The sequence below is a fragment of the Prinia subflava genome, chromosome 15, assembly GCF_021018805.1.
Source record: "Prinia subflava isolate CZ2003 ecotype Zambia chromosome 15, Cam_Psub_1.2, whole genome shotgun sequence".
In the NCBI taxonomy this organism is placed as follows: domain Eukaryota; kingdom Metazoa; phylum Chordata; class Aves; order Passeriformes; family Cisticolidae; genus Prinia; species Prinia subflava.
Window position 1 is genome coordinate 16,203,241 of NC_086261.1, and position 17,367 is coordinate 16,220,607.

Sequence of the window (17,367 nt, forward strand, 5' to 3'; positions counted from 1 at the left end):
TTGATATTGCATGTGACATTACAGATGGCGTTGGACTGTCTGATGCCTTTCTTAGCACTGGAGGAAAGAAAAGCAACATCGTGCTAGAAAACAAATATTGTGCCAAAATACAAAGTCTAAAACTGTGTTGTCTTCAGCCAGTGAAAGGATGACTGAAACACTGTTTAATAAAGTACAAATAATGTCCATTTTTCCTGTACCTGTGACTAATTTTTGGTGCCTGTCTCTCTCGTCCCTTTCTGCAGGAAAACCAATTCTACAAACAATCACAAAGACAAAAACTTACGCCAGAGAAACACAAATTAAAAATGCTCATCATGTAAGTATTGCCTGCGCCCGGCCGGGAGCGGGCAGGCCCAGCCCTCCTGCCCGGAGTGCTGGGGGCGCGGCAGCAAACGCGTTCCCTGCATTAAAACATTCCTGCTGCGCCTCAGGGAGCGCAGGGGGGGGACCAAACCTTGATTCCCTCGAGCAGGCGGGTGGTTTAAGGACCTGCTTGCTAAAATGTAGACAAAGCTGCCGAGCCCTCCTGATTCCCCCTAAAGGCTGGGGCTGTCGGGAGCCGCGCCCCGGTGCGAGCGCGGGGATTGCAGGCTGCGGCGGCTCGCGCTCTTCACCATTGACTAGCACCTCTTTCTCGTTTCTTTTTTAGAGCTTTAAGTTTCTGAGAGACTGATGGCAATATGACCTGCTAAATTTAAGGGTTGGAACTCTTGGTTCTAGAACTCCAGTTCTGTCTGATTTCTTTTTTTTTTCTTTCCTTTCCAAGTGAGCAACAATATGACTGTCTAACGCATGCCTTATTTAGCCTCTCCTGCAAGGATGACCTAGCCAGATGAATTTTAATAATGCTTCCGTGTAGAAGGTGTAAACTCTTTTGGGCTTGATGTGCTGTGAATGTTGCTTTTTTTTCCTCCTTTCCTCTCTTTACACGAGCAGTAGCCAGGCGGGTTCACGCATGCGCTGTTTTTTACTTCCTGTAGCTGTTAAATTCGGCACCGCTCAAACCGCACCGCTGCCATCTAGTGAGACTTCTTTTGTAAAGTACAGCAAAACTTAAAGATATATACAGTATATATTTATATTTGGGGGAGGGGAAACCAGAAGTCGTTGTGGTTCATTTCGAAGCTGCTGATATTCATTCCTTACTGTATGGCTGGAAGGAGGGAGCGATGCCGGGCCGGCGCTCGCAGCAGGGACATTGGAATTTCCTTAAGGGCTTTCCCCATGGAGCGCGGGGTGTCCTGTTGGGCGTCGGGGCTGGGTGGTGCCAGGGGCTGCTGGTGGTGGTGGGATGCAGTTGGAAACAAAAACAAACCTTCAGTTTATAAATATATATATATGATTGCTTTTTAAGTGATTTTTTTTTTTTGTTAACTCATGTAAATTCTCAAATCCTTTTGCACTGATGTGTTCGACATATTCTTGTACATTCAATTCAGGCAAACTTTTATAATTTTCTTTTTTTTTTTTTTTTTTTTGTTTAAATGATGAAATGTTACAGCATGGTGATATTCTATGCAACTAGTTATTCCTCTTTAGTTTGACACTGTAATTTCTCATGATTTAAAGATTGTAGAAATAGACCTACCAGGGTTCTCATGATGTGCGTAACTGTAGCTGCATGAACTCGTGTTCTGTGTATTTGTTGAAGTGCAATGATGTATAAAAAGTGGATTCACCTGTTTTTAAAAATAAAACACCGACAAAACCCGCTGTAGGCCTCGTTTTTCAACCTTTAATCACGGGAGCTGCGCACACCCCGCGGAGGGCCGGTCGTGCCTCATTCCTCGGCCAGTCTGTGCAGCTCCCTCTCCACGTCCTGCACGAAGGCTGGGAAGTGCTGGTCCATGAGGCAGAGGCGGATGAAGGGCCCCAGCTCGCGGGCGCTCCACGCCGGGTGCCGCAGCACCGGGGGCAGCTCCGGGCGCTGCCGCAGCATCGACTGCGAACGGAAGGGCGGGAGAAGGGCGGGAGGCTGGCCTGGCCTCGGGCACAGCCACACGGCCACGGCCCAGCTCTCCTGGTGCCTGCCTTTGGTGCTCTTAGCAGCTGGGACTGCTCTGTGTGAGCGTTTCTCTGATGCCCAGCCCTGACTGCAGTGTAGCTCTTACACAATATCAAATGCCCCCGCAGTTATTTCAGTTGGAATTTCCCCTGGACCATCCATTCTGTAATCAGTGTCCGCTCTTTATGAGCCGCATGTGCTGCCACAGGGATTGTGTAGGGATAACTAAGTGTCCTCATTTAGCCAAATGTCTTTTAGAATAAAGTATGGGGCTTTTATGTTAAAACATCCTTTTTATCCCTGTTTAATCCCCTCTGCCAGCTTTTTCCTGTGGTGGTGCAGAACTGGGGGCATCGTGGCACTGGGGCTGGAATGAGACCTTTGAGATCCCTTCCAGTCCAGCCCAGTCTGGGATTCTGTGCTAACCCAATGACTACAAAAGGGTGAGGAAGACACAGAGAAGTAACTGCACAAAACCAGAAAACAGCAGTTTTCTGCTCGTCTGCTTCTGCACGGGCCTGAATTCCCAGTAAATGAGCAACAGTTGGCTTCCAGGGATTTACCCAGAACTGCTCAGTGAAGTTGTCCATGAATGTGGGGATCCTTTGCTGTGGGTTGGGAAGGGTCCAGGGAGAGCTCAGAGCCCCTGCCAGTGCCTAAAGGGGCTCCCAGAGAGCTGGAGAGGGGCTGGGACAAGGGCCTGGAATGCCAGGACAAGGGGGAATGTACCCCAGAGGGCAGGGTTACACAAGATACTCTGACTCCGTGATTGAGACTTTCAGGCTTCAGCTCTGATCTGCACAAGTCATTTCTGCAGAGTCAAACCAGAGCCAGAGCCATTCGTTTAGATGTTCCCTCTGGGCATTTCTTTGCTCTCAGTGTGTCTTTTGTTCCTATTCAAATGGAGTGATTACACCACCAAACACCTTGTTTTACTGCCTATTCCCTGGCTCTGGATCATTACACAGATCCAGCGTTTTGCTGCTGTAGATGATGGCATCCCAATGTTCAGGGAAGGCATTTCCCAGATGGAAAATGGAATCTGAGGCAGCTCATTCTCAGACTCAGTTACAGACTCTAAACAGGAGATGTTTGTTTTTTACCTGTGCGAGCTGTGCTACAGATTTTCTTTCTCCAAGGCTTGTGCAGGATTCTGAGAGAGGCTCATCTGGCTAGAAAATACCAAATGCAAATAAGGGCTTGTTACCAAGCAGAGTGTGGGTATGTGCAGGGGGGAAGCAGTTCCATTTTTAGTGCTGACAGGAAGGGAATGTGCTCAGCTACCTTCTGCAGTAGAAAGGCATCTTTTTATGGAACCTGCATGCACATCTGCTGCAGGCTTTAAAAATGAAAGGCATGGCAGTTTAACTCCAGGCCCTTAGTTCATGGCTAAACTGAAGTTACAAACTACTTCCTAGGAGTAACTTCAAGGAATGCTGTGTGGGGATGCTCACAAGAGCACACTGATTCTTTTCCATGGATCGAAATACCCAAGAGAGCAGATATTTTGGTTTATGACCCTGGAAAATGCTGTCTGTCTCTGCCTTTTCCAGTCACCTCAGGACTTTATCTTGGAGAGGGGAAACACAGATCCTCCTGAAATTGCTTTTAGATGTGCTAGGTTAGGCTCAAATTGTAAATAGCAGTTGTAACAGCTACTACCACTGCAAACTGGAGGCAGGTAAACCCCGAAAGGAGGCAGGATCCAGGGTTACTTTGTGGCTCTGATAATTTTTTACCGTAACTCATTTCCCAGCTCCTATCTCCCGCAGACAGTCTGAGAGCTGTGAGAAACCTGTGGTGCCCATGTCTCCCAGCAGAGGCGGTGGTTTCCGGGGTGTGGTCACTCACTGCGTGCTCCGTGTCCATGCCCGGGGTGTCCTGGCTGTGCTCCGCGCCCTGCACCGGGACGTAGCGGCTGAGTTTCTGCACACAGCTGCAGCAGTGCTGCTGCATCTCCTCCCTGCAGCTGCCTCCGAACTGCACGCGGAACATGCGGCACTCGTTCTGCTCAGAACCACAGGGAAATCAAATTCACTTGGAACCCCCTCAAACCACTTGGATTCAAGCCCTGTTTATTGGAGTTGGGAAGAAAGCAATTCGTGGATCACTGCACCGATTTAAAAACAAATAAACAAGTTTTCCCTGCTGTATTTTCATTTTTCCCAGCAGCTTAACCAGCAGACTGTGATTGCCAATTTAAAAATCAGATAAAAATATGCAAGGAAAAGGGTAAGTGATGCAGGGCCACCTGTCACTAATTCAAGGTTTAGCCAAGAGAACAAGCCTTGTCAGGACTCAGCTTTTACATGTAACAGGAAAATTAAGTTTTATTGTTGCTGCAGGTAGCATCCTGTAAGGGTGTGCCAGCTCTGCACAGTTGTGACACAAAATGACATAACAGTGAGCAGAAGTTAACTCTGGATCTGAACTAGGAATTCTGGGAATGGATCTTCCAGTTAGGATTTGTGTTCCTGATGCATCGAACTCTACCCTAGCTGGCCTGCCTGTATGTACTAAACCAACACATTCAGTTTGGCTCTCACCTAAATGTTCCTTGAACAGAAACCAGCACGCTGAATAGGAGTGCAGGAGATTCAAATACATTACTTCAATGAGTGAAATGATATTAAAAATTATTGAAAACTCCCAGATAGCCCTGACCACCCCCAAAGAGGGTAACTGGGCTGTACCCTAATAGATATTTTTAATAAGTGCCCCAGGTTCAGCAAACTGCCCTGAAATGGGGATGGGAATCTATGGTGTGTGATAAGCTTGGCCTAAGCACCTTGAGGTGATGTACGCTAGGTGCACATTCAGTGTTTAGAGAGTGAATTAATGAAACTTTCTGTTTGAACTTGACATTTCAAATTTCAGAAACTTAAATTACTAGCAAAGCAGCGAATTCTCCTTGGTCCCACCTGGCTTATTTAGGTCTCCATCCTCCTGAGGTTCCAGTGTCAGACCCATTTTCAATGCCCATTTATTAAACTCCTCACTGCCGTGCTGCTGGAACGCAGATCGAGGACACCCCTCACTTTAAATTCCTGACAGCCCCTGTGTTTACATGGCTGCTGCTTCCAGAGCCTGGAGTCACCTACAGAGATCTTCAGGGCAGGGTAAGCACAGAAGCCTGCCTCAGTGCTCTCTAAAGGGAAAAATGCCAAACTAATGTGCCCAGTTGGATTTGCCCTCATTAATTAAGGAACTGGGGCAGCCTCACAGACCCAGGCACTGAGCTGTGGGATGCCACACAGGTGAGTTCTGATCTCTGTGACAGAAAAGGAACTTGGGTGGAGTTTCTTTAGGACACTTTCAAAGAGCACTTGTTTGTTTAGATCCCCAAATCAATTCTGAAACTGAGCTATCTGGACTCCCTCAGGTTTCTCACAGACTGTTAAATATTTTAGTGTGCAGTTCATAAACAACACTGGACTTTGAAAATTAAACACTGTTCCTTTGTGGCAGGAGGGCTGTGATATGTCAAGGTTTATAGCATAAACTGGGCAGTCACACCTGAACCACACAAGAGCTGAAGTATTAAAGAACCCTGAGATCACAGAATCATTAAATTTGCACCTCTTCCATGCTGGGATGGGGGGGCTGAGCTCAAGGAAAACAATACGAAGGGAAATGATTAATTGCAGAATTATTAAGAACATTCACCTTGTTCGTGTTCATAGTTTTGAAACTCATTCTGCTGGCTAAGAGCCCACAGTGCCCTACTGATGCCATATTTGAAGTGATGAGTAAGTTGCCTGTAAATGCAGTATTAAAGACTTACAAAAAACCAGGAGTACAAGATAAACCAAAAATTTATCATGAAGATGAGCACAGAAGCTGCAACAGTTTATATCCAACTGTTAGGATATAAAGTAGAGGAGCTGTGTGGTAGAACCACTGCAGTGCCACTAAATCCAGATAAGTTGTGTGAATTTATGGTAAGTAAACATTGAGATGCACCAAATTAATTTCAGACTGTTAGTATTCCTCCTTTCCTGCACTGCCCCTCAGAGCTTTGCTCAAGCCTCCCAGTGAGTGTGATGTTGGTTTTGTCTTGGTGGTGAGGAGCAGCAGAATCCCTTAATGCTGCACTGGGGGACTGGGAAGGAACAACCTGCTGGTTCATGACAACTAATTCCTACCCCAGCTGTCTTCAGGTTTTCCAGGTTTTCTAAGAAGCAGAGTGCAGAGGTGTTTCAGGCATAACTCATGAATTTAAAACACAAACTTACAGAGTATCAGAGTTCATCTAAGAACAAAAACCCTGAGATTTTTACATAAATTAGTAAGAAGAAAGTGCTGTTTATTTAAAGGCAAACCGACCACTTTTCATCGGAAAGCTGAGTAGGAGACCAGAAACCCATGTCCATTTTGTTTCCCTGAGTACCAAACACCTTAACCACCAGCCTGCTGCTGCTGTGCCAGGAGCCACAAAATGGCTCAGTAATTGCTTGGTTAGAGAGTTTGTTTGCTGAAGTGCAGCCTGACTCAGAGTTCTCTTGGAAGAGATTTGCTTCATCTTTTTGTTAGCTGTGGCAGATAGATTGTGAAATAAAACCAGTCTGGCTGTTTAAGCAGCTAACTCTCAGAGAGCAGTCTAAAACCTGAATATTGGCAGTTACAAAAGATATCAAGATTATTAAATCCATTCTTGTTTAGTATCTAGAGTAAAAACAATAGTCCAATTTACATAGATAATTTATACCTTCTAGTTTAATTTAGGCAAAATTGAGAGATTTGTTACCTATTAGGAATGTTCCAATCAGCTCACCTTGGCCTGTGCCTGGAGCAGCAGGCACTCTGCTTTCCTCACGATCTTCAGCCACTTGTGGGAATCAATCAGGGAAAAGCCTTCCTGAAACAGAGCACAGACCAGTGGCACAGCAAGCAGGAGCACATGTCAAGTTCTGAGATGTAATTAAAGCCCTAACGAAGATCAGTCACTGCAGTTGTGCAGTTTTTGAAGCTGTCCAACAGCTGCCACTGCAGAAGTTTCACCGCTCCAGGGATTAAATCCAGTAAGGACACTGTGTCAAGGTATGTTCTAATTTCCCTACCTCTCTACATTTATATTTGTGCAGGCTCTGAAAGCCCCTGAAAACCAGAATAAGGCAGCTGCAATTGGAGCTCTGAGCACTGAAGTTGCCCGGGAGGGCAGCAGAGGGCAGGCGAACCCGGGGAATGGCACAGCCCCGCTGTATCCAAGGCCCGGGGAGGCCTTGGCTCCAGGTGGCACTCAGGGAACCGAGCACCAGCTTTGTTAATTGGATAAAGATGTTTTTACACTCCAGCTGCATCACTGTCAGTCTCTTCAAACTCGACAGGCTGCTCAGCCTCCTGTAAAAACAACCCAGGAACGTGAAAAACAACTGCAAGGCAACAGACTGTATCTCCCAAGGCACTCTGAGCCATTACTTAGCAAAGTCCAGGGGAAAAACCAAACAATTAATCAATGTTAGGGCAGGGAGGGAATCGGGCACCTCTTTTATCCAAACTCCCAATACTGTCAGTGACCAGGGGCTTGAGCCCAGGCTGCTTTGTAGGTGTCTGAAGGGTCAGAGTCATGTCCATCCTGAAGGACCAGCGGTGTTTGCCAGTCACGATCCATCTTAGGTGGGTCCAGGCTGGAAAACCATCTCCATTCTATTCTAGAACAGGAATCACCTCAGTGACTCTGCTCCTTTCCTGTGCTGGCACTGCCTTTACCGTCTCATGCACAACTGCATGTAGGTTTTTAGCTGCACTTTACAGAGGAATCTCTCCAAAGCTGTGAAGAGTTGAACCAAAGGCAGAGTGGATGGCAGACATCTGCTGTGACAGACTCCAGAATGTCAGCCAGCAGGGAGGGAAGGACCGTTCCCAGAAGATCTGGCGTCAGGGGGTGAAAAGAATTCCCCTGTGTGCTGTAAGGGCAGGTGCTGACAGCAGCTAAGAGGGCCGGTCCCTTGTAGTGTCTCTCTGCACTGAACACACTCCAAGTGCCCTGACGTGCTAAGCAGGAAAGGCCTAAAGGTCAAAACAACAGCGAGAGATCACTTGGTGAGCAGTGGGGAGAGGTTCTAACCCAAAATGCTGTCAGGGAAGCAATTCTAACCCATTCCTTCTCTAGGCCACTTTAATTTGTGGCCACTTGTGCTTGTCCTGTCCATTTCAAGTAGTTTCTGTTTTGGAGACACACCAACTGTTTGTTTAAATTTAGCTATTCCCATATTCAGTCTGGTTTTACAGTGTTTTTCCTTTCACTGGAGATGAAGATTGAACAAATGTTGTCTCCTTAAAATAATAACTTTTCAAAGAAAGCATAAAAGGCAGTCACTGTTTAACTTTCCTACAAACTATTTTATTAATGTTTCCCAGGTTCTTTTATATGTTCTACTTCTGAGGTAAAACAAGTGGGAAAAAACAGCATTTGGAATTTTTATTTATGTAATCTTGATTACCCAACACCAATCCCAAAGTTTGATTTAACTGAAATTGAAGTTCAATCACTTTATTTTTAAAATTATTGTCCCTGTATTCACACAATCACGCCTGGTTTGGGTTGGGAGGGACCTTAAAGCTCATCCAGCTCCACCCCCTTCCATGGGCAGGGACTCCTTCCACTGTCCCAGGTTGCTCCAAGCCCCGTCCGGCCTGGCCTGGGACACTCCAGGGCGGGGGCAGTGCATGTGAAGCCAGGTGAATGAGCTCAGAGTACGAGAGGGAGGAACACCATAAACGTGTCCCTTGGGCCGTGCTCGAAGGCAGGAGAGGCTGTGCCGACAGCCCGGAGCAGGGTGTGGGGCAGGGCCTGGGAGCCCTGTATTTTGGCAGTATTTTGGCATTACAGTCCAGGTGCCCCTCCACAGGTGAGGGACTGACATGCTCCGGCCACGGGCGGTGGCACAGAAGAAAGCAGCGTTCCCTCTGGATCGCTGCTGCCACCAGGCTGCCAGAGGAGGGAATCCTGCTCCCTGCTCCCGTGGTGCTTCCCTGCTCCCGTGAGCAGGCAGGGCAAAGCCAGACGGCAGCGTAAGATTCATCAGAATATCCCCAAAGTGCAGCCTAGAACGGGGCAGGGACACACGAGCCCGAATGTTCACCATGTGAAGAGAGAAATGGCAGCACTTCATCAACTCTGGTCATCAGTGTTCAGTCAGGCACAGACTCCTGTTGTTGTCCATAACTGTACTTGTAACAAAAGTGGGGTAAAAGAAAACTCTTTCCTACATCTGTGACCAAAATCTAAGTTTCTCAGAGGGAGGATTGAGTGGAATTAAGCTGAAGGGGAAAACAAAGCAGGATGTTTCCCAAGGGTTTTGGAAGCAGGCGAGATGTGACCACATGTGCCATGAGGCAGGAGCCAGAAACGCTGATCCAGCCTCACAGCCGAGTCCAGCACTGACTGGGAAATACTTTTGTTCTGACTTCACATTTCAGCATTCAGAAACCTGCTGTGTAATGAGGGCTGTGAGCTGTGGTGGAAGGAATTATGTGTGATTTATGAATATTTTTTATTGTAGCATTTAGGAACCCTGTGGTGCTAAACAACACAGAATAGATTATATGTTTTGTTAGACTGCAACCCTATCTGAAAGGAAAATGACTCTGTATCTAAGAAATGTTGTTTGTGTAGCAGTTCAGCTATGCTGGCTTGCATCAGTTAGTTTGGATTCACTCATGCACAAGCCAGATGTTTTCAAACAAAACTATGTGTAAACAATAGCTTAGGAGGAAAAGCTCTTTTCTTGGTCACAGACATGAGCTAGTCTGCCCTTAAATCACAACCAGTATTAAAAAAGACAAACTAAACCCCAGATGCTATAGAGAGAGACATTCTCCAGTCAGAGCTGCCTCTTCTAACAGGCCCATGAAATGCAAGTACACCAGTTTGTTCTCCAAGTTCACAGCTTGAAGGAATGCATGCATTGTATGATGTTATGGATTAAGGACTCAGCTGGGAATGTGCATTTGCAGGAAAGCATGAGGTCAGCTTGGATGGAAGGAGTTTTATTGTATGAATTAACAGTGCACAGCTGCCAGGGTGGTGCTGGCTGGGAGAAAAGCTACAGACCTCGGACAACATCCTGCTTGCACCACTGTGACACAGGCATGGGACACAATTCCCCGGAAAACAGAGCAATCCCCTTCAAAGCTTTCCAGGGAGGCCTCTGAGACAGCTCCTTAACCTGTACCTTTCCCAAGGCAAGGTACCACTACACAAGTAGGGAGCAAACCTCACCCAGCTCCACTCAGGGAGCCTCAGCAGGGCCGAGGGAGGGATTTGGGAAAGCACTTTTGTGGAAATGGCGGGGTGCTGGGTGCTCTGAGCACCCTGCCAGCTCCTGCAGTGCTCACCAGACCTCCAGGGCTGGCTCAGTGTGCCACTCTCACCAGGCAGAGAGGGCACTGCCCACCCTGCCCCTGTGCAGAGCTCCACGCCTGTGGCTGCTCACCACACTGGGGACAGTCATTCACTGCCTGGGTTTAAAGTGTGCCATGTTAAGCTCAAATACTCGCATTTTTGAGCTGTGATATTGTGGGTGTTATTACAATTTAACATTTATACTGCTTAACACCTTGCTTATTCTTGGAAGTGCCTAATTTGGCACCAGAACAATGGTGATGTCATTTCCAGGTGTCCCCACAGTGTGGTTCTGATCAAAAGAGAAGCAAGGAGTTCTCTTCCAGTTGCAAGGACTGTTATTAACCATTCTCTCAGGAGACAGGAAAAATAGAGATGTGTGAGCAGGCAGGCAGAAAGAGCTTGTGAATGATGTTCAAGGATTATACAGAATGTAAAGAATGGGCAAAACTGAGATGCTCTCAGAAAACTGGAGAAGGTGTTTACATGTAAGTGGTGATAATGGTGATCACTTTAATAAAGGTTTTGTTATTAATAGGTTATTATAATAAAAAGCTGCACATGCTTGAAACATGACAGATTCTAAATCAAATACTTGCATAAATCTGAAAACCAGCAATTTTTAACTCCTTGCCTTTCTAAAAGAGAATGTGAGTTGTCATTTTACACTTTCTTCCTAGAAAAAGCAGTTTCCTATTTTAAAAGTAAAAATTCTTCATTGAGGACTGTAGAATAAAGTTGTGAAAATTAAACTTCTAACATAATTTCCCTCCAGTCTTCATTACTACCTTGTAACAGACCTGGAAGTAGTAATTTTTGTATCTCTTTGCAATTTCTAAGTAAGGCCAAATACAACAGGTTTGATTTCTGCAGTACGAGCTGTCTTTAAAATTAAGTCAAGATTACAAAAGCCAACATGAACAAACAAAAAAAACCCCTAACCAAACCCCAAAACCCAACCATAAATCCCCAAACAAGACAACCTGTAGAGTGAGGGAAGCACAAAGTTGTCCCTGCAAACATTTCCAACCCTACCAATCAAGGCAGACAGCCAGGAGTAAGGAATAAAAGGATGTTAAGCTTTGCATTATCCTTTTTTACCCTCAAATCTTGCTCTTAAGCCTGTTTGATTGTGGCAGAGAGCAGAGGAGGGCAGGACTCATTAAGCAGAGTGCTCTGTGTGTACACAGGCAGGGAAGCTGAAGGAGGGAGGAAATAGAGGAGGATGGCTCTGGCCAAAGTGCAAACGCTGCCTGCAGGAGCAGGGTTTCACATGGCACAGACCAGACTGACAGCACAGATAAACCCGCACTCAGCACAAACCTCGATACCTCAGAGTGACAGCTTGAACTGGTTTGGGTTTTGATCCCAGTGACATCTGTCCAGGGACACAGAGAGGGGAACTGGGTGCTCAGGGATGAGCTGGCTCAAGCTCTTCAGGGCATCCCAATAATGTATTCTTTCATTCCCAATATAAAATATGTACTTCCCCAGACTGATACTAATCTCAAAAAAATATTCTAAGAGCTGGGTTTAGGAGAATTGGGACAAGAGAAAAGGAAAGAGCAAAGCCCTTGACATGAAACAGAAATGGGAAAGCTGATGCAGAAGGATGCTCTCAGCTCGTCCAAAACAATCCTGTCAACAGCACATGTTGAAATAAACAAACTGAAACTGAGATTTTTAAACTCGGATTGTGGTACTAAACAAGCCAACAAAACAAAGAGCACCGTTCTGTGGCTCTGCAGTGCTCTCCCACAACGCAGCGTTAGCAGCCTGCTCCCTGCCCGGGTTCCTGTGAGGAGCCCCAGTGACTGCACAGGGCCCGCCTCTGCCCAGGGCGCTGTGGGGAATCTCAGCTGCAACATTCGGTGCCCGAGTTCCAGGCACTGCAAAGAGAGCAAGGGAACATGAGAACGCCTGCGGAATGCTCGCCTAATTAATGAGCTAGAATCCACTGCACCCTAAGCACTGGGAGCTCAGCAGAAGTCATGAGGGCACCAGGAGGGCACCGAGGACATTCAGTGCACACTTCAAAAGATCAGGTCACAAATCAATTACTCTGGATTAATTTTATCGTATTAAGTAAGTCCTCTTCACAATTTCAATTTGTTTAATTTGTGGGATATTATGAATTTTAGCACCACAAATAATTGCAGTGAATAAAACACCAAAATATAATTTCCAAAATGTTTTGATACAGAAGGGAAAGGAAACAAGAGCTGTGGTAAATGGAACATGATGTATCTTGAGCATGGCCAGAAATTACCAGAGATGCTGTTGAGATATTCCTGTAAAATTCCACTGACTACAGTATACAAGAATGAGGTTTTTCTACCATCAAATATGCAGTCTGTTAGGCAACACTGCAGCAAAAACAGGTCCTAAAAATACATTATGTAATTTAATTCCAAATGAAGAATTTGGTTTAAAAAAGAATAAAACAAAGCAAAACAAATCAAAACACCTTTAATTTGTATTACGCATCAGGGATTTTTATGTTCCATGCTCTGAAGTTCCATTTACCCTCCTCTTCATTCCATTACACAAGGAATAGATGGTATTTCAAAAGGAAAACAGTTGTTTCTGTATTTATTATAAAATCAGTTGTTAGGATATGGGAATATTTTATTGCCGTTTTATAAATATTGTTCTTAGAAACGGATCATAAAAGAGCCAGTGGGCTCTAAGGAAAAGATTTCTTAACTTTCCTACTTAAATAAAATTAAAAGGACTAAGAGAATACGTAAGTATTCCCATCATCAAGAGAATATTTTGATAGCAATCAGAAACACTTGAATATTGTTCCTACTATGGATATTAATCCAGCCATAAGCAAAACAGAAATTTCTTTTTCTTCACAACTCTTTCAGTTTTGTGCAAATGTCGTTCACAGGTGAGAATAAAAAAAAATCCTTTTATTATTCATCAATGAAAATTTTATAAAAATACAGATTCTGCACGTTGAGAAGGAAATGTGTCCCTGTGACACAGATCTGGTGCCTCACCCTGTTCCTGTGCACGGGTACAAAGCTACAATAATTGTGATCCAGTTCCCTCAAACCCAGGAGCACATCAAAAGGGCTGAGAAGCAGGGATTAGGAGACAGATCAAAAGACAAGACATCAACAGCTTAAAGGATGCAGTTCCAACACAGCACAAAACAGTTCTGTGAGCACTTCAGAGGGAATCTCAGTGCCAGTAAGGCAGCACACAGGTGTGGAGGACACCTTGGCAATCCAAAGGACACAGCCCAGCCCAGGCCAGCAATGAGAGCACAAGTCATGCCCACAGCTGCAGCATTCCATCCAAGCTGATCCGTTCCCTCTGGAGCAGGAGTTGTGCATTATCCCCTCTGACAGAACGGCCAGGATAATGGACCCCCAGTGAGTGGATCTGGAGTGTGACAGGCTCCAGGCACGGTCTGTACTTAGTCGTGCAAAGCCTGGTTAAATATTGTGACAGGTTTGTGACAGCACTGACAGCTGGAACTGGAGGGAGACAGAACCACTGAGATTAACCACTTCTGATGATTTCTGCAGCAAACACAGCCTGAGCGGCCCTGCACGCTGGGTTGTTGTTATGTGGCATCTCAGAAAGAGTCTGCAAAATGCCCCTGGATCCCTGGAAGGGCCCAAGGCCAGGCTGGATGGAGCTCTGGGCACCCTGGGACAGTGGGAGGTGTCCCTGCCATGGCAGGGGTGGCACAGGATGGGCTGTAAGGTCCCTGCTGGCACAATCCTGGGATTCCATCAAACCACTGGGTATTTGGTGGGGGTTTCAACTGCTCAGGTACGGTTAAGAGGACGAGTGGGAGGGCTGCAGCTGCTCCAGCCTCAGACACACACACCCAGTATGTCCCAGTGCCTCTCCCAGCAGTTCAGAACACCCCTGTGCCACCAGCCCAAACACACCTGCCCCAAGAGCTGCGCCCAAAGCAACCAACAGGCTGCAAAACAAACTTCATGTCACTTTTCTTTAACAACTCTCTAAATGTTGGTGTGTCAACTTTAAGGCTGGCATAGAAACATTGCCAAAATAAATGTCGGAAAAAAACAAAACTTTTGTTTTTTCTTTTGAACTCTCAGTACTATATTTTGGTCACATCTACCAAGCATGTCTGTTCCACCTCTCCTGCACTATGCGATAGCTCCCGCAGTATCTCAGTGTCTCTCAGAAGCTGGAACAGCCCTGACAGATCCCAGAAATTCCTCATCTGGCATTTCATGCAAAGCAGCCGCCTGAAAGCTTCACTAGCCACTACAGACAAGAGCTGCAAGAAAGTGCTTTTCTCAGCCAAGTTTTTAGAAGCTTTTCTGATCCCTCATCCCTTCCGACAGCACGCTTTTATCTGCCCTGTTACTTGCCAGATTCAGCCTCTGCCAGACGAGTCTTTGAAGGGCTGCAGCTTTGGGTAGTGCCTTCTTTGCACTTTGGTTAGTTATTAGAAGTTGCTCTTAGCTTTTATGGGGTTATTTCAAGGACTTTTAGAGTAATGTGAGTTGCTGGCCACTGGCAGGTACAGCCAGTGGGAACAGGAGCATCCTGCACTGAGTTCCAAACAGAATGTGCTAAGGGATGGCAGCAAGTCTCATGTCCATGCACATTTCTAAACTTCTTTCCTTTTTCTTATTCAACACAACTGCTAAAATACCCTCCACGGTCCCTTTTTACCTTGTCCTCACTAAATGAGCTGGGGGCCATCCACTGTAAAAGCTGTTAACTCATGCATTAACTATTCAACATTCCTAACACCCAGACCAAAATATTCAAGGGTATCTGTGGTTCTCCTCTACACTTAAATTTCTGCAAGTTTAAGAGGCTAGAGAGGCAGTAGAAACTAATTTATAAGTTTATACATATTTAAAGCTGCAACACAGTCTCTTACACACTCTGTTAAAAAAGCTTTGTTATCTTTATAGTGCAGCATCTTCCAAGGTTTGTAATACCTTTCTAACATGTTTATCAGCCAGTTCCTACTCGTTATCACCGCTGAGTACTGGTGATGTGCACTGAACACACTTAATTCCACCTGCCAGCAAGGTCTTCTATGCCACGAGCATCAAACCCACTCCTCCTAGGCAGAAATTTCCTTTTGGTGTCATTGTGAAATCTTTAGTGTGGTAGCTGGTTATGCTTAAGCAAGAGCAGGCAACAGGAAAACCAGCTGACACAAGTTTGAATTTTGCCTCCAAGGTTTTTATGTTGTACGTTAAATCTCATCATCCAACACAGAAAATACAAACCCTTTGATAAACCAGATTATCAAACCAAAATATTATCAGGTCATCAGCAAACAGTCAGCTGGACCATGTAACAAATTATAGTTTTACCTATTTCTCAACAGTGTATTTTTCTTAGTCAGAAGAATCATGAAAAAATCCAAAATATCTTTCAACATCAGCAACACTTAGCATTACCTCTTAATCTAGAATTTTAGAACTGCAGAAGAAATGTTGATCCTCAGCAGGAAATAATGCATTTAGAATTATTCTGATAGATGTGAAGGGAAAGCAGCATATGAGAATTACCATGAGCAAAACAAAACTGACAGTTCCCACTCAGTGGGAAAGAAGATGAAGCTGAGAAAAGAAACAAAGTTAATACTGATAGTAACATGAAGGAGAAATGTTTATATACGACCAACTTACCAGCACTGTTCGCGCTTGGGAAATAAAGAAATGGCCAGACTCCACAATGGTAAGGACTAGAGGGCCGGATTCTTCATTTGATTCAAACACCTTTAAAAAGACAAAGGAAAATCTGGCCCTGCAAGCACAGAATCTACAATTCCCATTTCTAGTACCTAATAAAAGACCTCGAAGATCGCTGTTAGAAGCCAGGTGTATAATTCACATCTCACTAATGCAACTTGCCCTCCACTCCAACAGACAGGAGGCACGTTAAATGTTTTTTTCACTAATTAAATCTCTATATACAGATTTAACTACTTGGAACAACCCTCTGGATTCTTTCACCTTGATCTTTAGATTTTAATACCACAGGTTACTCCTGAGTGAAGGAATAAAAAAAAGTGGGCTGCTAACAGTCTTGATGTGTTGTCATCCGTAATTCATGAGGCAAAACGCCTCCCGATTCCTGCTTTAGCTCTGGAATCGCAAAAAGACATCTGAAAGGCCTCATTTATTCGTGTTTGCCTCACAGCAGAGCCAGTAACCCCATACGGCCCCGTCACCCTCCCCGCGCCGCCGGCACCTTCCAAGAGGTGCTTTGCCCCTCCTCGTCACCGTCCTTCGGGGGGATGAAGCGAGCGTAGCGCTTCAAGGGCCACACTGTGGCGCTGCCGAGGAGGGAGGTGTCGCCGGCGCTGCCGGACGCCGAAGCCAGCCCGGGCTGGGAGCCACGGACGCCGCCAGCTGCCGCCATCCCGGGCTGAGGGCGCCGAGGGCTCTGAGGGCGCTGAGGGGCGGCGGCGGGCAGCGCGCGGGAGCTGGGCGGGAAGCAGCAGCCAATAGGAAGGCGGAGAGAACGAGCGGCGGGAATTGTTGGCCAATCAGCGCGGGGCGCGCGGGACCTCGCGCCGCATTTTTTGTGGCGACCCGTCCTGACGAGGGGTGCTCGCTTCTTTCGCCTCAGCGGTGCCGCGCACGGCTCCTGGCTCCCTCCTCTCTTTCTTCTTCTTCTTTTTCCTCTTCTTCCTCTCCCGCTCCGAGCCCAGCGTGGCTGTAGCCTCTCCCTTCTCCCAGGCAGCCCCCGGCCGTGCTGATGTGCCGGGTCCGCCCGTCGGCGCCAAGGGGAGAGAGGAGCGCGGACGCCGTGGCCGCCATTTTGTGGCGTGTGAGGGAGCGCGGGCGGAGCTGGGCAGCGAGGAGGAGGAGGAGGAGGAGGATGTGACGCTCTCGCTGTCTGTCGCTGCCCCTGTGACATGCCAAGATGTCAGCATGCATCCTTCCTCAGATGGAACGCGGCAAGTCCCACACTCTCAATTCCCTTTCTATTTCTTGGTGGTGTTCTCTTCCTAGAGTTGCAGCAGGAGGTTTTGAGGTACCCG

The 17,367-nt window shown here is 46.4% G+C and overlaps 2 protein-coding genes across 3 annotated transcripts in view; one reads left to right on the top strand and one right to left on the bottom strand.

Moving 5' to 3' along the window:
- LOC134558372 (neuroplastin-like) overlaps window positions 1-1,716 on the top strand; it is a 42,632-nt gene extending 40,916 nt beyond the window's left edge. Inside the window, exons 7-8 of one of the 2 annotated variants that reach the window (XM_063412152.1) lie at window positions 246-319; window positions 653-1,716. In XM_063412152.1, coding sequence (XP_063268222.1) covers window positions 246-306 — 61 coding nt within the window. In that variant the 3' untranslated portion in view covers window positions 307-319; window positions 653-1,716. Of the gene's footprint in view, window positions 1-245 lie in introns of both variants that reach the window. The other variant, XM_063412151.1, reaches the window with a different exon arrangement.
- REC114 (REC114 meiotic recombination protein) lies at window positions 1,717-17,083 on the bottom strand. Its single transcript, XM_063412155.1, has 6 exons — window positions 16,572-17,083; window positions 16,007-16,096; window positions 6,783-6,866; window positions 3,860-4,015; window positions 3,112-3,180; window positions 1,717-1,945 (listed from the first exon to the last, which is right to left on the bottom strand). The coding sequence occupies exons 1-6, from the start codon at window positions 16,740-16,742 to the stop codon at window positions 1,784-1,786; spliced, it is 732 nt and encodes a 243-aa protein (XP_063268225.1). The 5' UTR covers window positions 16,743-17,083; the 3' UTR covers window positions 1,717-1,783.
- Between the last annotated feature and the right edge of the window lie 284 nt (window positions 17,084-17,367).